Source organism: Mesoplodon bidens (genome assembly GCF_964165515.1).
Source record: "Mesoplodon bidens genome assembly, chromosome: 6".
Taxonomy (NCBI): Eukaryota; Metazoa; Chordata; class Mammalia; order Artiodactyla; family Ziphiidae; genus Mesoplodon; species Mesoplodon bidens.
Genome location: NC_138162.1, coordinates 97,162,658 through 97,189,652, shown reverse-complemented (window position 1 = coordinate 97,189,652; position 26,995 = coordinate 97,162,658). Strand labels below are relative to the sequence as shown.

At 45.2% G+C, this 26,995-nt stretch overlaps 1 protein-coding gene across 3 annotated transcripts in view; it reads right to left on the bottom strand.

Annotated features, from left to right (window-relative positions):
* The window catches only part of ROR2 (receptor tyrosine kinase like orphan receptor 2), a 221,208-nt gene extending 199,561 nt beyond the window's left edge, over nt 1–21,647 (bottom strand). The window contains exon 1 of one of the 3 annotated variants that reach the window (XR_014016096.1): nt 21,290–21,645. Coding sequence is in view for 2 of the 3 variants with exons in the window: in XM_081237196.1 (XP_081093322.1) it covers nt 21,290–21,377 (88 nt within the window). In the remaining variant the exon portion in view is untranslated. Of the gene's footprint in view, nt 1–21,289 lie in introns of all 3 variants that reach the window. The other 2 variants (XM_081237196.1, XM_081237195.1) reach the window with 2 other exon arrangements.
* Between the last annotated feature and the right edge of the window lie 5,348 nt (nt 21,648–26,995).

The window sequence follows — 26,995 nt, the reverse complement described above, 5'->3', positions numbered from 1 at the left end:
CTAACATCTGTTCATCTTGCAGACGTTAACTGACACAGCCCTCAGGAACGGATTGCCCAAGATACAGCCTTCCACAAATGAGACCAAAGCCCCCCCACCAGGTGTGCTCCACCCTCACCCAGGGCAGGGGGGCTCACTGAGCCAGGTCTCCAGAGATGCTCTCGGCCTCTGGTCTGTGTGCACATGCATGCGCTTGCTTGCTTTTGGTGCCTGGCATAAATACCCACTTCTCGACCTTGTGACTCGTTTCTGCACAAGCCTCAATTCCCAATTCCCTCTCCATGATTATTCCCTGACCCTAAATGCTCACACGTAACTAAGTTTCTTAGAAGTCAGCAAATCTACGGACAGGCAGTCCACAGGAACTCAAACTTGGAATAACAGTAATCCTATACTAGGAGTGCCGGTCAGAGATGAAACCTTGCTCACTGAACCTGCTCATTCCACAGAATTTGGGGGGCAGATCCTGAAGTGGACACCACTTTGGGTTCAACAGTGATGGATGTCTGGGCAGAAAAGCTACCCGTAGGGCCTCAGAGAAAGGCTCCCCAGAAAAGCAGAGATTCTCATTAGAGTCACTGGAAACACTGGTACCTGACGTGGATATCACTATAGACAAATGAAGAGCTCTATCAGTGAGTCCATCTCACAGGCAAGGCTGAAAATCACATAGAGAGAGTTGAGGAGAAAAAGGGTAGAGCTGCTGACTACAGAAGCTGAGACGCAATAGACCCACGAGTGTTGTCCCACAGAATATTGCAAACAAAAAACATATTCAAAGGTATAACAGATGAAAATGAACTGAAATAAAGGAAGACAATTAATTTGCACAATGGGTCCCAAGAAAAATGGAAACAGATCAGCCATTATCGGGGCACAAACTGGTAAAATCACTGAATTTCAAGAATTCATAATATTTTCCTGGTAAATCTTTGCCCTTCTTTTTATTTTTTACCTTCTAGTAACTTGGATTTAGATAGCTATGTTACATAAAAGTCAAAGAAAACAAATCAAACAAAAGGGAGAGAAAAAGGAAATAGAAACAGAAGATATAACCCAAAAAAGGCAATAGATTTAAGACCCTATCTCTATAAATATGACTGAGGAATACTTATTATCTAGAAGAAAAAAACAATCAGGATCAAAACCCAAATAAAGCTGTCCATTATATCAATATTTAAATTTTTTATTTTTTTTTAATTTTTAAATATTTTTAATATTTTTATATATTAATATATTAATTTTTAAATATTTAAAATATTTAAAACCAAACAATGAGGAAGCAGAAACATCTTTAGAAACAAAGACTTACTAGACAAATGCCATAATTAAGAACAAAAAAATGACATAATATTAATGTACATGATTTAATTAGAAGCAAAAAGCAAAAGGGACACTTTTAAATTATTAAGGTTACAATCCTCAGTGAGGAACTTTCATGATATATGTAGCAAATAACACAGTGTCTAAAACACAAAAACTGAAGTAAAATCAGAGAGATAGACAGAAATAATAGCACAGGATACTGAATCCACCTCTCTGTCTTAGGCAAATAAAGAAAAAAAAGAAGTAAGTAAAGATAAAGAAAAATGAAATTACATAATCAATGAGGTTGCTCTAAACTGAGATTACATCTAAGTCCCCACTGTACATAACAAATAATAACCATATTTTAAGGCATTAAAAAACATCAAATTCCCCAACACCCAAATACAGTAGACCACACTCTCTATAAACAAAATGCAGTGAAACTACAAAATAAGTCCCTAGAAGTATGAAATGTTCTTCTCAACTTTTGAATCACAGAGAAAATAAAAATTGAGATTAAAGACTACCTGGAAAATAACAACTAACACATTATGCAACATGTAACACAATCTAAAAGCTGTAGCCAAAGCTACACTCATAAGAAAATGCATACCCTTAAGAACTTGCCTTACTTATAATAACATTGTTTTAGGATTCATGTAGAAAACTAAGTGTAAATAGCCAGGAAAGTTCTGGGGGAAATGTGCAAAGGGACAGACTAATCCTACTAAATATTAAAACTTATAAAGCTATGGTAATTAATTAAAAGCAGGGGCTTCCCTGGTGGCGCAGTGGTTGAGAGTCTGCCTGCTAATGCAGGGGACACGGGTTCGAGCCCTGGTCTGGGAGGATCCCACATGCCGCGGAGCAACTAGGCCCGTGAGCCACAACTACTGAGTCTGCGCGTCTGGAGCCCGTGCTCCGCAACGAGAGAGGCCGCGATAGTGAGAGGCCCGCGCACTGCGATGAAGAGTGGCCCCCACTTGCCACAACTAGAGAAAGCCCTTACACAGAAACGAAGACCCAACACAGCAAAAAAAATAAATTAATTAATTAATGAACTCCTACCCCCAACATCTTTAAAAAAAAAAAAAAAGCAGGACAGACACTGAATGATCTGGAAATAACACCAAACAAACATGGAATTTTTAATACCAAAAAAAAAGGCTGCTTTTCCAGTAATTGAAAAGTAACAGATTATTCAATAAAGGAGTTCAGGGCAACTCATTTTCCTGAGGAGAACAACTAAAATTGGATCTAAATTCCATGTGAATGAAAGATTTAACCAAAAAAAAAGTCCTAAAACTCCCCCCAAAAAGGTTAATTTTTTAAAAGAATCTTGGAATGGAAAAGAGACTCCAGTGTCTGAGTCAAAACTCAAAATACATAAAATAAAAGCTAGCTTAGTTTGACTCAATAAAACTTTCTGCATGGAAACAATCATAAGCAACATCAAAGGATAACCTGAGAAAAAAATTTTTCATATGATCTGGAATAGAGCTAAATAGTCTTAGAAATCAGTGAAACAATTGAGACCAACTAGTAGAAAAGTAGTAGAGAAAGCAAACATTTATTTCCCAGAAAAAAAAAATGAATAAATGACTTATGAAAACATCCAGCCTCATGGTCAATTTTTTAAATGTCAACAGAAAGAATTAACATGCCATTTCTCTGTTGAAGACTTACTAAGATTAAAATGCCTGATAATTTCCAGAGTTGGTCAGGGCTTGGAAACACCAGAGAAGTTCACACACGTTTGCTGTCGCATAACTTGCTGCCACCTTCTGGAAGCGTAACCTTGTAGAATCTATCAAAAATCTATATCAATACCTTGGACAAAAAAAATTCACTTCTGGGAACTGACTCTACAGATACACAGTATAGAAGAACAAAAAATGTATGTACAGATGTTCCCTGCGGCACTGTTTTCTGTAATAGCTAAAAATCAGAAGTATCCGTCCATAGGAGACCAGTGAAATTAATGATGTGTATCCAAATGACAGATATTAGCAAAGATTTTAAAAAAGGAGGTGCATGGCGTGCGCTAAGATGGAAAGATTTGTAAGAACTATTGTTGTGTGAAAACAGCAAACCTCAGTTCAGTATGCATGGTATAATTTCATTGTATATAAAAACAAATTCATTGTAAAGCAATTATACTCCAATAAAAATGTTAAAAATATATATATAAAAAAAAATCAAGGATGCTACGACAAGGATGAGCCTTGGAAACATTATGCTCAGTGAAAGAAGCCAGATACAAAGCCACAGGACGAAATTTATATGAAAATTTCCAGAATAGGCAAATCCAGAGATACAGTAAGTAGATTAGTAGTTTCAAGAGACTGAGGGAGGGGAGTGAGGCATCACTGCTAAAGTAGGGGGTGATGGAAGTGTTCTGGAACTAGATAGGGGTGATGATTACACAATAAAGTGAATGTACAAAATGCCACTGAATTGTGCACTTCAAAATGGTTACTTTTATGTTATGTGCCTTTTACCACAATTAAAAAAAAAAAATTAACAAGAGAGATGCACCGACAAGCACATGAGCCTAGGAAATGTCTGGAAAGAAGTAAAAAGACTGTGGGCCGAGATTATCTGGGACCTTTGCAGGGGAGAGAGTGGCAGGGGTGGGGTGAGAAGTGACAGGCTCTTTTCATTTTACACCTTCTCAGTTTTGTTTTTCAAGCCATAAGCATTTGTTACTGGGTTTTTTGTTTTTGTTTTTCGTGATTATTACTTAATCACGGAATAAATGCATTCCCCTGATTTAAAATGAAAATAGGGAATTCCCTGGAAGTCCAGTGGTTAGGACTCCACACTTCCTCTGCAGGGGGCCCGGGTTCCATCCCTGGCCAGGGAACTAAGATCCCCACAAGCCACGCAGCGTGGCGCGGCGGGGCCAATTAAAAAAATGTTAATGTAAAAAATAATAATAAAACAAAAACAATCCAGCGGAAGCTACATGAAGTCCCTTTGAATCACACCCAAGTGCCATGAGGGCCCTCTTATAAGTATTTGTTCACAGAAAAGACAGAAAGCATATAGTATTGCTTTGTGAGAGTTTTCACATAGTGATTTTTTGAATAAATACCTTCAATTATAAAAAGACAATTGGGCCGAAGCCAAAGTTGCCTCAATATCATGAGGACACCCCACGCCCCACACACACCCAAAACTCAGGGCAGGCCCCATTCCACCGATGGGGAAAAAAGTAATTATAAAGAGCATTTTTAAAAACTTAATCCCAGGCAGATCTATTTATACCCATACTTGGCTTTCCCTCTTTCCCTTTGTTTTGTTTTGAATCAGCTTGGCTTTTAGACCCCATAGAAATGTGTGGTTTAGTCAACTAGAAGAAACGTGACTATCTTGGGGTTTTTTTCTTAATTATTATTTTTTTTAAAGAAAGCAAATAAATGGGCTCAAAGTTTAGAGTAGCCAAAAGAAAAAGTAGGTGAACCTTATCTGAACCCTGAAAACACTTCACTCATTAGAGGTTAATTGTGCCTGGGCTCTGCCTTGCTAAACAAAGGATTTTCCTTCTTCCAAAATAAAATGAGAAAGACATACTGAAGTTAGCAAATAGTGAAGGAAACCTAGTAAGTACATGTCAAAAAAGCTAGCTGAATCTTAACAATGAAACAATTATGTGCTTGACCATTATTGTTAGAATCAGAAGGTTATTATCAGAATTACACATCTTGTTTCCACTCAAGAAGGCATCCTCTGGGCTCCTTCTTATAAAGCTGCCTTCCAGTCAGAAGCCCCAGCAGCCACTTGGTGCAGGCTGACACCCCTACGTGTGCTCATCGCTGACTCTCATCCTCTGCACAGCTCCATGCGTACCCCCCTTCTCCAACACCCAACGGTGCCTACACCAGGTGCCTCTCCGGGAAGCAGCTGGCCTCGTCCCCCTGCGTCCCTCCCTGGGGTCTCCAAAAAGCTACTGGGGAGCAGCCTGCGGGTCCCCCTTGGCAAAGTTTTCAGAGTTTAGGGCCAGCACAAAGTCAATGCTTTTTTCTGTCCACAGGATCTTCCTGTTGCCTCCAGAGCTACCCCTGTGCTCTGGAACAGGACAAGGAGGAAGGAAGGAGCCTCTGATCCAAAGGACAGAGAAATACACTTCCAAGGGCTCCCTCCCTCACCAGCCCTCTGGACCCACTTGCTCCTTCCTCTCCATTTGGCACTTCCAGGCCCTTCCCAAGGGGCCAGCCTTCAGGGAGTCCAATCACCTCCTGCTTCAAAGGCTTCCAGGCCAGATAAATCACACATGCTGACAGCCACACCATCCCAGTTCCTGAGGATGTATGCTTTTGTTGAATTTTGTTTTCACTGTTAGCCAGGCTCCCCCAAGGGAAACAAAGGATGGGTGCCTGGCATCTCAGGGCCTCAACAGGCCACCTCTCTCTGCTCTGACCTCCAGGAGGTCCCCATTAAAGCCTCTCTTGACAGCCAGGCAAGCAGCTGGAGGAAGGTGAAGGGGACCAGTGATGTCCACAGAGCAGGCCTGGACACAGGGCTGGTTACACAGAGGTGCTCCAGAGGCCACACAGGCCTGGCCGCAGCGCTGTCCAGGGCAGCAGCCCCAGACAACAAGCTTTCCAGGAAGTGGACTTGCCCTCTGATGCCAAGGGACTCGCCTGAGTCAGGCCATAGGCATAGAGAGGCACCCTGACCACAGTCCATGCTGGGCCTGGTAACACTGACTCCTGACCACAATGCTAACCAGTTGTGGGGTCAAGCCAGTTAGCTACCACCCCAGGCACAATGGGCTCATTGATAGGAGTGTCCGTTAGCAGTGGAACATTTTTATCAAATAAATTCCAATGCAGGGCTTCCCTGGTGGCGCAGTGGTTGAGAGTCCGCCTGCCGATGCAGGGGACACGGGTTCGTACCCCGGTCCGGGAGGATCCCACATGCCGCGGAGCGGCTGGGCCCGTGAGCCATGGCCGCTGAGCCTGCGTGTCCGGAACCTGTGCTCCGCAACGGGAGAGGCCACAACAGTGAGAGGCCTGCGTACCGCAAAAAAAAAAAAAAAAAAAAAAAAAAAATTCCAATGCAGATGCTCCAAAAAGAAAATCAATAGAAAGCAGTACTTGATTAGCATGCAGGTTAAGTGCAGATGTGTCTGTATGAGTCAGCTCAGCCTGCCTTAACAAAGCACCACAGGCTAGGGGGCTTAAACTACAGACATTCATCTTCCCACAGTTCTGGAGGCTGGAAGTCTAAGATCAAGGTGCGGGCAGGGTTGTTTCTCCTGAGGGCTCTCTCCTTGGCTTGCAAACAGCCACCTCCTTCCTGTGTCCTCACATGGTCTTCCCTCTGTGTATGTAGGGCTGTGTCCAAATTTCCTCTTTTTATAAGGATATCAGTCATATTGGATTAGGGACCGCCCTAATGACCTCAATTTAACTTGGTTACCTCTGTAAAGACCCTATCTCCAAATAAGGTCACATTCTGAAGCACTGGGGGTTAGGACTCCAAGACTATATCATTTGGGGGGAAACACTATTCAACCTGTAACAGTATAATATTCTCTTTATAATATAGTCATTAAGTGAAAGCAACGAACTTCATCTTAATAGCCATAAGAACTTGAAACTGTACATTTTGAAAGACAGCTCCAATCATATTTCCACCTCAACGTCCTTTTATATTTCCTGTGTTTTGCTTTAGTTTCAGAATATCAAGAAAATTCTGACTCTTGTGGGCATTTACACAAAGGAAAAGTATTTCAGCAGCACTCGGAGCAAACTTAGGATTCTAGGCTTAAACAGAGACGGCTGCTCCCGTCTGCACCAAAACAAGCAGACCCAAAGATGCCCACTAACACACCACTGGGCTGGTATGAGGCAACCTTAGGGGGATTCTTTGTGACAGCTTGAAAAACGTTAAATATGCTCAGGATGGAATTTGGATCAAATATCTGTAAAGCCAAGAGAATCTGACAACCCAGAGAACTAACTGACATGAGTTTCCTGCATCCCCAAACTTCCATTTCTTTACCCGCTCATAGAACACACCAAAGATCAAGACGCACCCCTGATGCGCTTATGAATTACCTATGAACTTCCACAATCTCCTCAACAAATTGACTTTCCATGTTTTTCCTTCACCTTCCCCTCTGGCCAGAGCTGGACAAGAACTTTTCACAAAGCAAAGAGAAGGATGATGGGAGGGAGGAAGTCATTGTGTAACAGTTCCTGCTAATGTATCTAAATGTGTAGACATAAACGTAATCCCCCAGGAGCTAAAAGGCAGGATCCAGTAAAGTAATCCCTAGCACAGGAGATATGATAGAATCAAAGATCCTGAAGATTCCTATGTCTTCCCATCTCTCCCAGGGTAACCACCGTTGTCAGTCTGACGTGTAGATTGGAGACCTTATTCTAGAGACCGTTATATCCACAGAAATGGGGGAGGGAGGTGGGATTTTTAGATCAATCCCATGCAGCACATATCCCTGTGCAACTTGATTTTCTCCTTACCCAGAATCTTGCTTTGAACTCTCCCTCCATTGACATCCACAGATTTCCATCTTCATTTTAGCCACTGTACAATAATCCACAATTGAGACATGGTGCCGGTTCGATTACTTGGCTCCCATTAAAAGGCATGTTGATATTTCCAAATTTCACTATTAGAAATGGTGGAGCTGTGAACAGGATGTCTCCCAGGCATGCATGTATTTTTTTAGAGCAGACCACAGAATATGTGTATTTTAAATGTCACACAGCCCTCAAAGTGGTAACTTACACACCACTGTGCCACCCACCCTCCCCGCGTCATTACTAACATGCTCCTTATAACCCACTTCTGACTTTAGGCAAAGCTCAGTCGGAAGAACACTGGGATAACTGCCTCATAATTTGCATTTTCTTGAATCCTAAGGCCAAACTCTTTTTTTGTTTTTTTTTTTTGGTGCGCAGGCCTCTCACTGTTGTGGCCTCTCCCCTTGCGGAGCACAGGCTCCGGACGCGCAGGCTCAGCGGCCATGGCTCACGGGCCCAGCCGCTCCGAGGCATGTGGGATCTTCCCGGACCGGGGCACAAATCCGCGTCCCCTGCATTGGCAGGCGGACTCTAAACCACTGCGCCACCAGGGAAGCCCCAAACTCTTAAGTTTGGGGCTGTTTGTATTTGTTTTTCTGCAAACTGTCTGCTGTACTCTGTGTCCCTCTTTTAACTGGAACATTTACTTTCTTTATTTATGACTTCTTTATGTATTCTGGATACAGACCCCCTCATCTGTCCTATATTTGTTTTCATTCCTTGATGAAACTCTGTCTGGCCCCAAAGGCAACATGGAACCTGCCCTGCCCCATCCCTGGATGAGGTCTGACACCATTTCCCATAAAATTATAACTATTTGAGTCTTTCTCTTAAGAGAATATGCTCAACTCTATTATTGATTCCACTGGCTACAGTCATACATTTGTGCCAATTAACATGATTTCAGTCCTTTATTTTGAAATAATTTCAAATTTACCTAAAAGTTGGAAGACTCATGCATGAAACTCCTCCATATTCGTTACCCAAATTCACTAATTTTTCACATTTCACCCATACACTTCACTTTTCTGTCTCCATAGTCACATTGTTTTTTTATTCTGAACTATCTGAGAGTAGGTTGCAGACATCATGCTTTTTACCCCTTAACACTTAGTACCTAAGACCAAAGATGTCCTCTTACAGTATGTCCGTAAATTGGCAAACTCAGGAAAGTGAAATTTGACAACACTTTTAAATACTTTACCTCCATATTCCAATTTCATCAGAGGTTCCAATGATGTGCACGTCAGTTTTCACTCTAACCCAGTCCTGTCCAGAATCACACTCTGCATTTACTTGTCTCCTCCTGTCGTCTCCTTTAAGCTGGACCCGTTTCTTGGCTGTTTTTTTCCCTTCACGACACTGAGGTTTTCTACTACAGGCCAGTTGTTTAATAAAATGCCCCTCCATTTGGGCTTGCTGGTTTTTGTCACCATGAGACTCAGGTTCTGCATCCCCAGCTGGAATGCAGGCTAATCAATGCCCTTGTTGGAAGGACTATGTCCACCTGCCCACAGTGGTGATGTGAGCCTTGGTCACCGAGTTAGGTGACGTCTGCTTTCTCCAGTCTGTAGCTGCTAATTGTCCCCTTGCAAATAAAGGCTCCGTGGGGAAATACTCTGAGCCATGGACATTCCCTGCTCCCCATCAAACAGGGCCCCACTGAATTGCATTCAACATTCCTCGCCCAAATCAATTTGCACAATTATTGTTGCAAATCATAATTTTTTAAAGTCACCTCAATTTTATTAGCTGGCATTTTACTGTATGGAAGTACCCTCTGTTCCCTCTCTATTCTGTTCATTTATGCAATGTAGTGGGTTAAATAGTGTCCCCCAAAATTCATATCCATCCAAGACTTCAAATGTGACCTTAGTTGAAAATAGTTTTTGCAGAAGTAATGAGTTAAGGATCTCAAGATGAAATCATCCTGGATTTAAAGTGGGCCTAGGGCTTCCCTGGTGGCGCAGTGGTTGAGAGTCCGCCTGCCGATGCAGCAGACACGGGTTCGTGCCCCGGTCCGGGAAGATCCCACATGCCGCGGAGCGGCTGGGCCCGTGAGCCATGGCCGCTGAGCCTGCGCGTCTGGAGTCTGTGCTCCGCAAGGGGAGAGGCCACAACAGTGAGAGGCCCGAGTGCTGCAAAAAAAAAAAAAAAATATATATATATATATATATATATATATATATATATATATATATATTAAAAAATAATAAAAAAATAAAGTGGGCCTAAATCCATTAGCTGCTGTCCCTTATAAGAAGAGGAGTGGACACAGAGACACACCTAGGAAAGAAGGGCCTGTGAAGATGGAGTAGAGGTTGGAGTGATACTGCCACAAGCCAAGGGACCGTGGGAGCCACCAGGAACTGAAACAGGCAAAAAAGGATTCTCCCTCAGGGCCTTCAGAGGGAGCATGGACTGCTGACACCTTGATTTTGGACTTGCAGGCTCCAAAGACTGTGAGAAAAACAATTTCTGTTATTTTAAGTCCCCCAATTTGTAGTACTTTATTACAGCAGCCCTAGGAAAATAATGCATGCATTTAACTATATAGTTGTCCCTCAGAATCTGTGGGAGATTGTTCCAGGGCCACCCCACTACCCCCAACCCCCTGCAGATACCAAAATCCAAGGATGCTCAAGTCCTTTATATAAAATGGCAGTAGAATTTGCATATTACCTACACACATCCTCCCGTATACTTTACGTCATCTCTAGATGACTTATAACACCTGATACAATGCAAATGTTATGTAAAAGGCTGTAAATACAATGTAAATGCTATGTAAATAGTTGCCAGTATGCAGAAAATGCAGGTTCTGCTTTTCGGAACTTTCTGGATTTTTTAAAATATTTTTGATCCATGGTTGGTTGAATCCGAGGATGCAGAATCCACAGATACAGAGGGGCAATTGTACTTATTTACTTATCGGTGTTGAATCATAGATTCCTATTTTGTTCCACGTATAATCCATGCTTGTTCTATTTATTTGACGCTTAACCTGTCGGAGATTTGACCACTGGAATGCCTCCAAGCTGGCAACTGTACATTTGATATGTTCCCATTGTTTCTGTTCACTTTCTATCACAAGATTACGCTCCTGGCTCATCTTGTATTTTTCCCTATCCTGGCCCTATCTTCGTTTCAGCACGTGGGATCTTCGTTGAGGTGTATGGGCTTCTCTCTAGCTGTGGCGTGTGGGTTTTCTCTTCTCTAGTTGTGGCACAGGCTCCAGAGCACATAGGCTCTGTAGTCCGTGGCACGCGGGCTCTCTAGTTGACGTGCGCATGCTCAGTGGTTGTGGTGCGCACAGTTAGTCGCCCCGCAGCATGTGGGATATTATTTCCCCGACCAGGGATGGAACCCGCGTCCCCTGCATTGAAAGGTGGATTCTTTACCACTGGACCACCAGGGAAGTCCCTGCTTTATTATTTCAAGAAAGGTAAAAATGCAACTGAAATGCAAAAAAAGATTTGTTAAGTGTATGGAGAAGGTGCTGTGACTGATCGAATGTGTCAAAAGTGGTTTGCAAAGTTTAGTGCTGGAGATTTCTCGCTGGACAATGCTCCACGGTCAAGTAGACCAGTTGAAGTTGATGGTGACCAAATCGAGACATAAACTGAGAACAATCAATGTTATACCACGCGGGAAATAGCCAACATACTCAAAATATCCAAATCCAGCGTTGAAAATCATTTGCACCAGCTTGGTTATGTGAATCACTTTGATGTTTGTGTTCCACATAAGTTAAGTGAAAAAAAACCTTCTTGACGGTATTTCCCCATGCGATTCTCTACTTAAAAGTAATGAAAATGTCTGTTTTTGAAACAAATTGTGACAGGCGATGAAAAGTACATACTGTACAACAACATGGAACAGAAGAGATCGTGAGGCAAGAGAAATGAACCACCACCAACCACACCAAAGGCCAGTCTTCATCCAAAGAAGGTGATGTTGTGTTTCTGGTGGTATTGGAAGGGAGTCCTCTATTATGAGCTCCTTCCGGAAAACCAAACTATTAATTCCAACAAGTACTGCTCCCAATTAGACCAACTGAAAGTGGCACTCCACGAAAAGCATCCAGAATTAGTCAACAAAAAGCAAATTTTCCATCAGGATAATGTAAGACCCCATGTTTCTTTGATGACCAGGCAAAAACTGTTACAGCTTGGTTGGAAGTTTGGATTCATTCGCTGTATTCATCATACACTGCACCTTTGGATTTCCATTTATTTCAGTCTTTACAAAGTTCTCTTAATGGAAAAAATTTCAATTCCCTGGAAGGCTGTAAAAGGCACCTGGAACAGTTCTTTGCTCAAAAAGATAAAAAGTTTTGGGAAGATGGAATTATGAAGTTGCCTGAAAAATGGCAGATGGTAGTGGAACAAAAGGGTGAATATGCTGTTCAATAAAGTTCTTGGTGAAAATGAAAAATATGTCTTGTATTTTTACTTAAAAAACCGAAGGCACTTCTTGGCCCACCCAACAGGTTTCTTTTATAGTTGGACTTACTTGTTTGTATTCAGCTTTAGTTTCCTGCCATTTTCAGTGATTTAACTTTATTTTTTGAACATGTAGAACATTAACATGTTCATACAATAATATGTCAGAATGAACTAAGAATAGAAAGAAACTATCTTAACATAGTAAAGGTCATATATGATAAGCCTACAGCTAACTTCATACTCAGTGGTGAAAAACTGAAAGCTTTTTCTCTAAGATCAGGAACAAGACAAGGATGTCTGCTTTTACCACTTCTATTAAATATAATATTGGAAGTTCTAGATAGAGCAATTAGACAAAAATTTTAAAAGAAATAAAGGCATCCAAAATTGGAAAGAAAGAAGTAAAACTATCTCTGTTCACAGATGGCATGATCCTACATACAGATACACAAAAATTCTATTTGAGCTAATTTGAGCTAAACTATTTAAACTAATTTAAGCTAATTAAACATTTAAACTAATCTATTTGAACTAATTAAACTAATTTGCAGGATACAAAATCAATAGGCAAAAATCAGCTGCACTATTATACACTAACAAAAATCAATCCAAAAATGAAATTAAGAAAGCATTTCCATTCACAAAGCATCAGAAAGAACAAAATACTAAGAATAAATTCAATCAAGTGGATAAAAGACCTGTACCCTGAAAACTACAAAACATTGTTGAGAGAAATTAAGGAACATCTAAATAAAAGGAAAGACAGCCTGTGTTTGTGGACTAGAAGACTTGTTAAGATGTCCGTACTATCCAAAGCAATGTACAGATTCAGTGCAATCTTTATCAAAATCCCAGTGACGCTTTTTGTAGAAATAGAAAATCTATCCTAAAATTCATATGGAATTTCAAGGGATCCCAAATAGCCAAAACAATCTAGAAAAAGAAAATGAAGTTGGAACACTCATACTTCCTGATCTCAAAAAACAAAGTTGGAACACTCATACTTCCTGATCTCAAAACATACTACAAAGCTGCAATAATCAAAACATTGGTTTAAGGGCAGACACATAGACCAATGGAATAGAGAGCCCAGAAATAAACTCTACATATGTAGCAAATGACAAGGATGCCAAGACCATTCAATGAATAAAGAACAAACTTTTCAACAAAGGGTGCTGGGAAAACTGTATGTCTACATTCAAAATAATGAAGCTGAACCCTTACCTTACACCATCTATAAAAATTAACTCCAAATGGATCAAGGACCTAAAAAAAGCTAAAACTAAAAACTTTCAGAAAAAAGCATAGTGGAAAAGCTTCATGACATTGGCCTTAGCAATGATTTCTTGGATATGTCACCAAAACCACAGGTAAAACCAAAAAAAAAAAAAAAGAAAACATAAATTGATTCATTAAAATTAAAAACTTTTGTGCATCAAAAGACATTATCAACAGAGTGGAAAAGCAACCCACAGAATGGAAGAAAATATGTGTAAATCATATATCTGATAAGGAGTTAATATCTAGAACACATAGAACTCCTTCAACTCAACCGAGACAACCCAAACAATATGATTAAAAAATGAGCAAAGGATTTGAACAGACGTATCCAAAGAAGATATACAAATGGCCATGAAATGTATACAAATGACATGAAAAAATGCTCAACGTCACTAATCATTAGAAAAATGTAAATCAAAACCACAATGAGATTAAAACCACTTCACACTCATTATGATGACTGTTATCAATAAAACAGAAAATAACAAATGTTGACAGTATGGCGGTTACCCAAAAAGTTAAACATAGAACAACCATATGATCCAGCAATTCCACTTCTGGGTGTACATCCAAAAGAAATGAAAGCAAGGACTTGAACAGATATCTGTATACCCATGTTCATAACAGCACTATTCACAAGAGCCAAAAGGAGGAAACAACCCAAATGTCCACCGAAAGACAGAAAAAACGGAAAAACAATATGTGGAATATGCATGGTAGGTATGCACACATGTGTGTATAATGGAGTATTATTCAGCCTTAAAAAAAGTACTAACACATGTTACAGTATGGATGAACCTTGAAAAGACTATGTTAAGTGAAAGAAGACAGTTACAAAAGGACAAATAATATAATCCCATTTATTTGAGATACCTATAATAGTCAAATTCATAGAGGCAGAAGGTAGAATGGTGACTGCCAGGGCTGGAAGGGGGAATGGGGAGCTGTTGTTGAATGGGGGCAGAGTTTCAGTCTGGGGGATGAAAACAGTTCTGGAGATGGATGGTAGCAACGGTGGCACAACAGTGTGAAGATACTTAATGCTAGTGAACTGTACACTTAAAAATGGCTTAAGGGCTTCCCTGGTGGCGCAGTGGTTGAGAGTCTGCCTGCCGATGCAGGGGACATCGGTTCGTGCCCCGGTCCGGGAAGATCCCGCATGCCGCGGAGCGGCTGGGCCCGTGAGCCATGGCCGCTGAGCCTGCGCGTCCGGAGCCTGTGCTCCACAACAGGAGAGGCCACAACAGCGAGAGGCCCGCGTACCACAAAAAAAAAAAAAAAAAAAAAAAAAAAATGGCTTAAAAGGTCTCTTTTATGCATATGTTACTTTAATTAAGAAAAGATCTGAGGTGTCACTTTATGCTTTCTCCTTTCCGTGTTTCTTTTTGCAAACTAAGCAGATGCACAACCAGCCAGTCCCTCCACTCCTGCCCTCCCTCCACGTCTCATGTTCACTTAAGACAGAGCCCTCCCAGCTTGTCACCACTCTTCCTGTAGACTTTAAGCTCCTCTAGGAACGTATCCAATGTTATACAAAGACTATGGTGACCCGGGAGTTATTTCACTGCTGGGAGGAAAATTCCCAATTTCCAAATGTTATTTCCAAATGTTCTTTAAGAGTTGAAAACATAAAATAACGTCCTGCAATAGGACAGCAAGGTGGACACTTAACTGAATATGACCCAGAGGTTGTGCCTAAAAGCATTCTCAGCCTGTGACCCCTCACTCCCTTCCTACACCCTTCTTACCATTCATTTGTGGGCTGCTCCCTATTTTAGATGGAACTCTTATGTCCTCACTCAATTCCTCATCCTCCCATAAATCCCACTCATTCTCCTGCCCAATGCCCATTGTCTTCCAGGAGCCAAAATGTTGTGTGCATCCCTGCTCCAGACCCCTAAGGAATGACTGGACTTTCCATTCTGCATCAGTTTTCTCCCAGGATGCTCCTCCCAGGAATTCCTGGGAATTCCCCCAACAAATCCAAGACCAAGGCCCTTGATTCTTCATGCACCTCCTTTCTTGGGTGCAACCACTACCCTCTGAGCTTTCCCACCCCCACCGCCGGGTGCTGCCAAATGAGCCTCCGAAAAACGTGGCTGCAGCTCGCCATGCCTTGCCCTGCTTATCGCATCCCATCCTGCATTTGCCTGGGAGCTAAGATCCTCAGGCTCCTGACTCCACACGATTTCCCCTTGTCTGAGGACGGTGCTCTGGCTGTTCTTGGTTCCTACAGCTTCTCCCCAATCTGCCCTCCTCTCTCGGCCCTTTCCGGTCTGCAAACACATTCCACAAACACATTCCACCGCATCCCACGTGGCGGTTACCAGAGGTAAAGGAGAAGATCTTGCGAGGGTTGGCCGCTAACAGGCGTTATCACAGATCTGCTTGCTCCAGGAAGTCTTTGGCAAATCATATCTGATGCACATAAGACTCAGTTCAGACTGGACTGTGAATTCGTCCATAAGTATGTCCTCAAATGTCATCTCCCCACTCCCTCTTCCTCCCCTACTGTGATTTCGTTCCCCACGTGGGAAACTGCTTTTGCATGCCCCCAATGTGCAGGTTTCCTTCGCCTTTCTTGTGCTGGGATTCTTCTGAATCTGCGCTTTAAACCTTCTTCCCGGGACATTGGTTTCCTTTCACCACTTGAAGATCTCCCATTACGTCAGACAGCCTCATCTGAGGAAACAGTCGTCACTATCAACATTGCATGTGCTTTTTTAATGGCACTGAAGCCATGATGTGCCCTCTCCCAAACACATGCGAACACATACGTGAGTGTGCACACACGTGTTCACATAATCTCGTTTAGCCCCTCACATGCAAATTCTTTAAAGCTAACATTTCCCTCATATCAGCACTGTACAGTATGCAAGCATATACGCTAAGGTTTTGTTGCCTTGGTCATCATCACACCTCTGCTAAGCCCCTCTTGGGGCAGGGCTCTCTAGTTCCACAGATTAGAGTTCATTTTTGCCTTCAAATCTCCCACAGTCAACAAACGGAACTCTAAGCAAACAAGGCGAAGCTCCTCTTTGGCTCTAGACTCCAGAAGACTGTTCCTGAAGCAACAGTGACCAACACACAGACCCTGGACAAACAGGAGAGTGGCCCACAGAGCTTCCTGCAATGCTGGAAGTGTCCTCTACATACCTGGTCCATCTGAGCCGCCGCCACACGCGGCCACTGAAATGCAGCTGGTGCGGTGGAGGAACCGAATCTTTCAGTTCAGTTCAGTTTAATTAATTTTAACCTAAATAGCTACATGTGCCTAGCGGCTACTATACTCCACAGCACAAGTCTACAATGAGGATTTCTGTCATTTAAGTGTACGCTGGGTTAACTAGCCCTCCAGGAGGGCACTGGGGTGTGGAAACTATTAGGCTGGCAGCTTTGGGGACTTGGGGAAAACCCTCCCCCACTCCAGGAGGATCTGAAGAAGCAGCCACATTCTCCCCAGATAACATCTCAAAAGTGACAGAGTGCTTACTGAAGCTCATTCCAGTGACAATTAAAGACACACACACCACATCCCACTGGAACTTAGGACTTTCTAGAGGACAAGACACTTAGTCTAATTAGGCTAAATTTTTCTGTAATTATTTCCTTCCCTTTGGCTTTTGATTTTTTTGGTTCTTTCAGAGATAGAACTTGAAAAAAAAAAACACAAAAAACCAGAAATCCCCAAAATAACACAAACCACACCAACACAATTCCTTATTTTTGAAAAGCCTTCCTAATGTTCAACAATTCCTTGGCCACTCTGCTAATATGATTTTAAACAGATCACACCCCAGACGTATTTTAGACAACAGCACATGCAAGCAGAGCTGTCCCACCCTCATTTCCAACTTGGCAAGCTCCTCAGCAAAACCAAATAAATACATACTAGAGAAAGGAGGCTGGTACAAACCCCAGCCAGTTGCAGCCATAATTAGTGGGCCAGAGCTACTCTTGTTGCTTAGATTTTTACTTCAAAACCCAAGAAGCCTGCATTACCCACCGAACTCCTAGTGTTTCTGTTACAGTGATGCAGTCCAACAATACAAAACCAAAGAACCCAGAGTCACTGAGAAGCGATGTTTTCAAAACCAGTCCTTTCAGCCCAACTGTCCTTTCACGAAATTACTATTGGCCATGTAAAATCCAGACTTAACCAGTAACGCTTCCTCTGCAAAGCAAATCCCCCTGGTGACTCTGCTTTTGACACCTTCCACGTATGGTATTCATGGAGTCCACCTGGCAGTCACCACAGGTCCCCAAAGAAGGAAATACCTTAATGACAACTTTCTTCACCATGAACAGAAATATGTCACAGCCCATAGGGAGCTCCCCATAGGGCACAGCAGGGTAAACCCAAAGCTCCCCAGCCCAGCCCTTCTCCAGGTGGTAAGCACAGGATGCTGCCGGCTCCCCTCCAGGTTCCCAGGGAATGGACGAGATAAACACCAAAAGGCCCCTGACATCAATGACCGTTTTAGAAGATGGTTTTAAACCTTGGGTTCAGATAACAGTAGCCCACTTTCTTTTCCCTGACAACTTGGAATTGCATAATTACAGCTCCCCCTGGGAAAAGAGTTACAGAGTACACAAATTTCCTACACTTTTTAATCAGAGTAGTCAAGAGTTCTGCAGATTAGGGAGGCCAAGGCTTTCACACCCAGTTTCCATTTCAATGATAATGATAACTTTCCACATCCTGGCCTCCCGTGGAATGCATTTTAAAGGAGCGCCACTTCTCCAGCTGAAACCTTGCTTTAGAAATCCCCCTTTAGGGGATTAATCTTCCTTACCTGTCAGACGGGCTGTTCCCCTACTCCTACATTTCTATCCCATTGATCTCAGAAAAAGATTCCAAAGGATAGGCATTAAACCCAAACTCTGCCAGGCTTAAATGTCTCAGAGGTTAAACCGAGGCTAAAGAGACAAAACGTTCTCAGGGAACAAGTAATTCACTACAAATCATACCATAACAGAGACTGACATACAAACAATAATTACGGCGGTATTTTGACCAAACAATACAAAAACGGTTTAGCAATAAAAATAGAAATGTTATTTCACATTGACTCCTAAATCTGCGGATCACTCTCACCAAAAACTACTCTTGGTAAATGCACCTTTTTAAACCCATGTTGCTTTTCTGCTTGCGAAATATTAAGCAGATTTCTTGTTACGTTTTCTAACTATGACTTGCTTTACTAATCAAGAGTTCAGCCTCACTGACTAGAGCCCCTCGGTCACCTATCGCCATTTTTATAAACAGTTTAGTATAGCAGCTCACAGGAATGTCACATAGGGTCAGTGGCGGTCATTGTCTCCAGGTGGCATTTTTATCAAGTAGACGTGAGGGTTAAACATTGAAAATTTTCAAATGTGTGATCCTTCTTTGCTTAGTACACAGCCATAATAAGAAAAACATGCTTCCTTACTATATAGCATATAAAAACTTTTCTTTTTCCATAAAGTCTTCTTATTCAAGATGTTTTCATTTACTTACTTCCAAAGGGATCACTATCATTATTTACTACCACCATCACTCCAGGGATCTGGGCCAGAAGTAAACACTGCACTGTCAAAATTGGGGTGGGGGAACCCCAAAACTCCCAGCCTAACCTACCCAGGCGGGGCACACGGTCCCAAATCAGGTATTTGTCTCGTTAAGGAACAGAGTCTTCTATAAAAATGTAGAACTTATAAATCCTTTTAGAATAACTTTTCCATGTTTTTACATAGTAACTTATGTTTTGTGTATAAAATACACTCAAATTACAGGGATTCTTCTTTACAGCAGAAAAGATGCCAAACACTCGAATCTCCTGTAATCATACAATTGTATTCATAGTTTTGAATAGGATCATATTCTTTGAATTTCCAGCTAGCCTAGCATTCCAGAAGGAAGAGAATTATAAACAGCTTCCCTACTGCCTGCCCTATAGAGATTACTATTATTTTACTGGAAAAAGAAAATTACCTCCACACAGGGTTCAAAAATTAATGAAAATGACATTGGATGGCTTTGTTCCTCAGAGGCTTCTTAAACTCGACTGTAAACGACGGCAATGTTTAAACTACTCTGCGCTTTTAAAAGCGCAGTCTTTCCAGTCTTGTTACAACCTTTATTTAAGCAACAGACCCATCACCTTTTCTCACATCACCCACCTCCAACTCTTCCCTGACAAATGCAACTTAGACCGCCGCCGGGCATAAGTTTACGAGGTAGGGTTTTGCAGGGCAATTAACCCCCACGAGGCCACCACGCAAACGCTGTGCAAAAAAGCACGTCGAGTCGCCAGGATAAGCCCCCTCTTCCCCCTCCCACAGCGCAGCAAATGCATCCCCTGACTCGAAAGGGGAGAGGGATTCTAGCGGGGTGAGGGGTGCAGAAATCCACAGGGATGTTGTTAAAACCCCAAAGACTGACTTAGAAGGTCTGGTTTCCCTACCATTGCACATTGCACCCTGAGCGGCTTACGCTTTAAGGAACAGCGACATAAATGCAAACCCCTTTCCCAAATCAAGTAACAAGGGATGTGTGACGTAATCGGCTCTTGCTTAAACCCAAACGCCCCCCAGGAAAGGCTGCCCAGCATTCCTAAATCTGAGGACGGGTCCCTGGAGCGCGCAGCTGGCAGCAGGATACGAGAAGAGCTGAGCCCCCTTCTCGCGCCTGTTGCCTAATTCTCACCTTCCTGCAGAAATGGAGCGGGGGGGCGGGGGGAGGAAGCAATGCGTGGAGTGGAGACACTGAGACCCACTCACGTGTAAGGGGCGGTTCACGGATTTCTGGGACGTGAGGCGAACCCCCTCAGCCTCCAAACCTGGAGGCCCCGCCGCCTTCCCCCGCCGCGGCAGGGTGCGGGACTCTGGCGAGGGGTGCAGGCCAGGGGTGCCCCGGGGATCGGGACGGCTTGGCCCCCTAGGCCGGTCCCCCCAGGTTCCCCCCGAACCTGGCGGCAGCTCTTGGGCGCCCCGGGGTCCACGCCGCCCAAGATCGCGCGACCCTCGAGGAAAACGCCACCCGGGAGCCGGGCCCGCCCCTCCAGCCTGCCCGAAGGAGGCCAGGTCCCCAGCAGCCGAAAGGCCGCCCGGGGACCCCAGGCACAGGAAATGCCGCTTCGGCCACCTCCCGGCGGTGGGGGAGGGGTGAGGGGCCAACAAAAGGGAAGCCAAATCCCCTTTCAACCAAGCGGTGGGGATAGGAAGCCCCCTTCCCCGAGCCTCGTCCCTCCGCGGCGCCCGCCCTGGGGAGATCTCGGCGCAGAGGGGGGCGCCGCGGGCCAGGAGCCCTGGAAGGGAACCTCGGGGAGCAGGGCCGAGTCAAGGTGCTGAGAACCTCGGACACGTCTGCGGACCCGGGGCCCGGACGCATTCACACTCACGACCCTCAGAAACCCCCGGCTAGGGGCTCCCCGCGGGCGCCGGCGCCGCCCGCCCAGGCCTCTGGAAACACTTAGCCGTCCCCAGAGCGCGCCTTATTGAAAGCAGCCCCGCGCGGCCGGGCGCGGGCAGGGGAGCGGGGTCGAGGCGGGTGCGGAGGGGCCCAGTCAGGCGCCCCTGTCTCGGGAGCAGCGGCGCCGGCGCGGCGGCCCGGGCAGAATCACGAAGGAAGGGAAACACGCACGAGCCGCGAGCCCCGTGCCCGCGCACGGAGGAGGTGCGCCCGGGCAGGCGCGGACCGGCTGGTCCTACCTGAGGTCCCGGACACGCAGAGCAGGAGAGCGGCGGCCGCCCAGACGGCTGGGACGCACAGCAACGGCAGCGACAAGCCCCGGGCCATGCCGCGGGCCGTGGGGGCCGGGGCGCTGGGACCGGCGCGGCGCGGGGTCCGGGCGCCACCACCCCTGTCGGCCGCGCGTCCGCTGCCCTTTCTCCTGGGCACTTTGAGAGTTGGTCCCTTTCGAGGAACTCGTGGTCCTCCTCCTCTCCCGGCCGGGATGCGCCTCTCGGCTCCGGCCGCCTGGACAAGCGCGGGGGGCGGGCGCGGGCGAGCAGGGAGGCAGGGTCCCAGGCTCGCCCGCCCCGATGGGCAGAGCGAGGCCGGCGCCGGCGCCCCCTGCCGGAGGGACACGCCTGCGGCGGGCGGGGCGCGCGGGCAGCTGGGGGCCGGGAGCGGGGGCCGCAGCTCAGTCCCCGGACGTGCCTCCCGCTCCCGCCCTCGGGCCCGCTCCTCGGGACGTTTGGCCGCAAAGGTGGAGCCTTGGGGGCGTACAGCCAGACCTCGGGGGGGCTCCCCTCGCCGAAGAGACGCCCGGGGCAGTTGGCACCCATCTTTAGGGGGCGGGACCCCCGGGGGCCTGGTCATAAATCTGTAACTCAGGACGACTCTGCGCCCCGCCAGCCTACACCGGGGCAAATCAAAGAGCCACCCAGTCCCAGAAACGGGCGGCGCGGGAGGAAGAGAAGCAGAACGTTCAAGGAAAGAAACAGGCCGCGTCCCCGCCGGCGACTCCCGGCCCCTCCTCGCCACGCTGCGCCCGGTGGGGACAACTTCGTCCCTCCAAAAAGCTCAGAAACTGCTAAGAGTGGAGCTGCGTGGAGGGAGCTCTCGGGAGCGCGATGCTATCTGAAGCCACCACGGCTTTGGGTTTACTGTTAAAAGCAAATTGTGTAATTTTACCCATTAAAGGCCACTATTTGTTCTCTGCAGAGCCTCAGAACATGCAGAAGTAATTTGCTTCACTTGTAAAAGACATTTTGAACGCAATTCAAATAGCATATTTTCTTGCTTATTCTTGGTTTTGCTTAACACATGCAAAGGTCTGGAATTGGAAGGCCTGAACCTCCTGTTTGTAACTTAGGAATTTTCTTTGTTTTTGCTCTCTTGGAGGAAGGATTCGGAACCTCCAGGGGCTCAGTTGTTTGTTTTGTGCGATTTATCTTTTAACTGATTATCGAACAGTTTGTTTGGCGTTTTTGCTCAAACACCATTTCCTGCGAGTTGGCGTGGTGAATTCGGGAGAGACCTGGCCTTGGGTGCCAGGCCCGCAGACCCCTGAGCTCGCCCCCCTGGAAATGCCCTTCCACCGCCTCACACATGGCAGGAAATAAAAGTCCTTTTGCTGTGGTCTGCTGACAACGTGACTGAGCCAGCCCCGCCCGTTACGCCTGTTCAAATTATTTAGGCCTGTCTGTGTCTGCCGAATCTATTTGGGGGAACATCCCACACAGTTCTCCTTCCTAAAGCAGACGAAGGACTCTAACTCTGACTGGCCAGGGGAGGCCAGGGATCCAGGGCAGAATGGGAGAAGACGGTAAAATCATTACCCAGCTGCAGCGGCCCGCACACAGCTGCTACTACAGCCGCCGCTGGTGCGGGTCTGAACCGCGGGCCGCTCTCCCCGGTGTTGTGTGAGGACTGCCAGGTGATTATCTTTGGGTGTTTCCTCCCTTTTCTTCCCCTGGGGGCCCTCAAGGATGCTTTAAGAGTAAATAAGGCTTTAAGAATTGGTCTTGAAGCACTAGTTCCAGACTCATCCATTCTGGATTTAATGGAAAACAGACAGAGAGGGCAAAGGAAGGTCCTATGAGCCTTGCCTTCGAAAACCGGTTAATCAGCAAAGCTTTGTCCTTTTCGTGGACCTGCGCCCCTTTTGCTTTCCACTGCATATGCTTGAGGTTGTCCTTCCAGAACCATTGGGTGAGCAGCTCTGCCACATTCTGGGTGTGAACTTTGGGGAAATGACCTAATCATGCTTCAGCCCCCCATCTGTCTGCAATTTTCACATAACTGGGTTCCCCACCTGACCCGACAGTTTAAACAGTGACATGTATTTTTGCTGATGGTTTCTTGGGTGGGGTCAGAAATGGGGGTTATATCACACATGATTTCTGAAAGCTTTTTAAAAATCATCTTTTCAGGATTCCTCTTTCCCCAAAGTATCCCTACCTATAACTCTGGCCTGCTCTCCCCAACCTCCCCCTCACTCCCTCCTTTCTCCCCTTTCTACAGGTTCAGAACTGAGGGGTAAACGCAATAAGTTTACACCTATAAATGGGTAGGGTTGAAATACGCATTTTCTAAATAGTTGGCAGAATGTGGCTTAGATCCCAAGCCAGATTGGACCCACTTATTCCCTCCCACATGTATTAGCTATTGATTGCTGCATTACAAGTCACCCTCAAACCTAACAGCTTAAAACAGTACACATTTATTATTTCAAATACTTTCTGTAGGTCAAGAATTCAGGAGGGGCTTAGCTAGGCCTGGTTCAGGGTCTGCAACGAGGCTGCAGACAGATGTCAGCCAGGGCTGCATCGTCCGAAGGCTTCCCTGGGGCAGGAAGGTCTTCACAAGGTGGCTTGCTCACAAGCCTGGCAAGTTAGTGCAGGGTGTGGGCAGGAGGCCTCTGTTCCTGGCCACACAGACCTCTCCCCAGGGCTCCTTGAGCATCCTCACAACGTGGCGCCTGACTTCCCCCAGAGTGAGAGCCAGGTGGCAGCGGCAGAGTCTTTTATAACTCAGCCTTGGAAGTCACGTGCAGTCATTTCCACAGTATCTTGTTGGTTTTGCAGGCCAGACCTCTTCGTTGTAGGAGGAAACTGTATGGAGTCATGTATACCAGGAGACTGATTATCACATCATGTACCTTGAACACAACCATGCTGTCCCCAGGACAGGCAGTAGGCAAGAGGGAGAGGAAACGATCGTGGTATGAGCCAGCAAGAGTAACAGGAAGAAGCCAGGCACCCTTTGAAGACCATGAGCAAGGAGTCATGCAGATATCTGGGGGAAAGCATTCCAGGTGCAGAAAGGGGCCAGTGTGAAGGCTTCAAGACCAAGGGGTCCTGGGGTATCTGAAGAACAGTCTATTGACCATTTGTATACCTTCCTTTGTGAAATGTCTGTTTAAATCTTTTGGCACTTCCACTTGGCTGTCCCAGTGGCAGCTCAAACTAAAGTTATCCAACTTGAACTTGTGATCTACATCCCCCAAACCCTGAACGCTGCCTCAAACCTAGTCTTTTTCCTAAATTCCCTCCCTCATGCAATGGTATCCATGTATCTCTATAAGACAGAAACCTAGGCCCTGTCCTTAACACCTCCCTACATCCACCCCATTGCTACATCCTATTGGTTTTACCTTCTGGATGCCTTCTGTCTGCTGTCCTCCATCACCATTGCCATCACCGTAACTCAAGATAATAACACCTTTACCTAGATAAGAGCCTCCGTACCAGTCTCCCCATTTCTACTATCACCCAGCTTCAGTATGCTTTCCACACACGTGTATGGAAAGATCTTTCAAACTCAAGTCTAACCCAGTTGCCACCCAATAGCTTGCTACTGCTCCTAAGTCAAAGAGTGACACCTTTACGTTACGTAAAGGACCTGACCCCACACGAATGCCCAGCCTCATTCTGCACCGTGCTATCTTTGCTCTTAATTTCCAGCCATTTTGGTCTCTCATTTCCTCCAGAACGCAAAACGCATCAGGCTCCCTTCCACGTGGGGACTTTCCACGAGCTGTTCTTTCTGCTTGGAACTCGCTCTCCCTGACTTCCTTCCCTTAGGTAGCATTTACTCCTCCCTTCAGCTGTCACTTCCTCAGGGACACCCCTTCTATCACCATCGTCTCGTGGTGGGTCAAGGCTCCATGTAGACAGAGTACAATAACGCTAGCAGTTTCGCCATTTCACACTTAACATGACTGAATAATTTTTGTATGGGTCTGTCCCAAAATTACACATCCCTCCCAAACTATAGTGGTTTTATAAAGTATATTTTATCTCAAACCATTTATGTCTACATACAGCTTAGGTAGGCTTTTTTTGTTCCCCAAAGTTCAGATTCAGGTACAATGAAACAAAGATTCCAGTTTCCACCACTAACTACAAGCTTTAGAAGTTCTAAATCTTGAGCACAATCATTAAAACAAAGAAACTTCATCTTCAATTTCCAATCTTTATGTCAAGGAATGGGGGCAGCAGAAAGAGACTGACAGGAATTAATCTCTTCCTTGGTAGTTTATCATTTTGCATGGCAGTGACTCCTGCCTGGCAGGGGGTCATCTCAAGAAGGCCCACTACTGGTTGAAGCTCAAGCCTTTATCTCCTTGATCATACTGAGAAGGCTTTTCTTCCCAGGATAGCAAATGCATGGTGTCTTTCCAACACCAGTTCTTCGGTGATCCAGAGAGCAACTGGGAATCCCATGATTTGACTCTATTCTGACACTCACTACCAGCAGTTAGCATCAGACCACACAGGTTAGGGACCCAGTCCCACAAGAAACCCTTACGTCAGATACCCGTCTCAGGTATTGGGTGCTCAAGATACCTACTCTTCTGCCAACTTGGCTACAACACGGGGCGGTTCCCACAACCCCCTCCTCAGGTTTAATAGTTTGTCAGAATGGCTCACAGAACTCAGGAAAGCACTTTAATTAATATTTCCAGTTTCTTATAAAGCATACAACTCAGGAACAGCCAAATGGAAGAGATGCATAGGGCAAGGTATGAGGGGGGTTGCATGGCACTTCCATGCCCTCCCTGGGTGCACCACCCTCCCAGCACCTCCACCTTCCACTAACTTGGAAGTTTTCCAAGCCCTTTCATTTAGGGGGCGGGTTACGGATGTTTCATTACATAGGCATGATTGACTAAATCATTGGCCATTGGTGATTGAACTCCACATCCAGCCCCTTTTCCCTCTGCAGAGGTTGGGTTGGGAGGCAGGTGGGGACTGGGAGTGGGTGACTCTTTAATCATGGCTTGGTTGGTCTTTCTGGTGACCAGCACCCATCCCAAAGCTCTCTAGACCCCTCCAAGAGTCAGTCACCTCATTAACATAAACTCAGGTATGGTTGAAGGGGCTCGTTGTGAATAACAAAAGACACTTCTGTCACTCAGATTTCAAGGGTTCTAGGGGCTCTGTGCCAGGAACCAGGGACAAAGATTATACCACGTTATACCAAATTATACCACACATGTGGTTAGAATATTTTTCCTGACAGGGCAATTTAAAATAATAGTCCATTCTTTTTTTGAAAAGAAAAGTCAATAAAACCAAGAAGTATTTAAGTCATCATGGTCACAACAATAGGATTATTGGATGAAAGTACTAACATTGCTAATGTTCTTGTTCAACAATATTCCATGCCTAACATATCTTCCAAATCACCTTTAAAAATAATTTATTTCTCAGTCTTAAAAGCAAATGTAGAATCTCTATCCCTTATGAGTCAACAGTTATTAGTCTTTTTTTTTTTTTTTTTTTTTTTTGAGATATGCGGGCCTCTCACCGTTGTGGCCTCTCCCGTCGCGGAGCACAGGCTCCAGACGCGCAGGCTCAGCGGCCATGGCTCACGGGCCCAGCCGCTCCGCGGCATGTGTGATCATCCCGGACCGGGGCACGAACCCGTGTCCCCTGCATCGGCAGGCGGACTCTCAACCACTG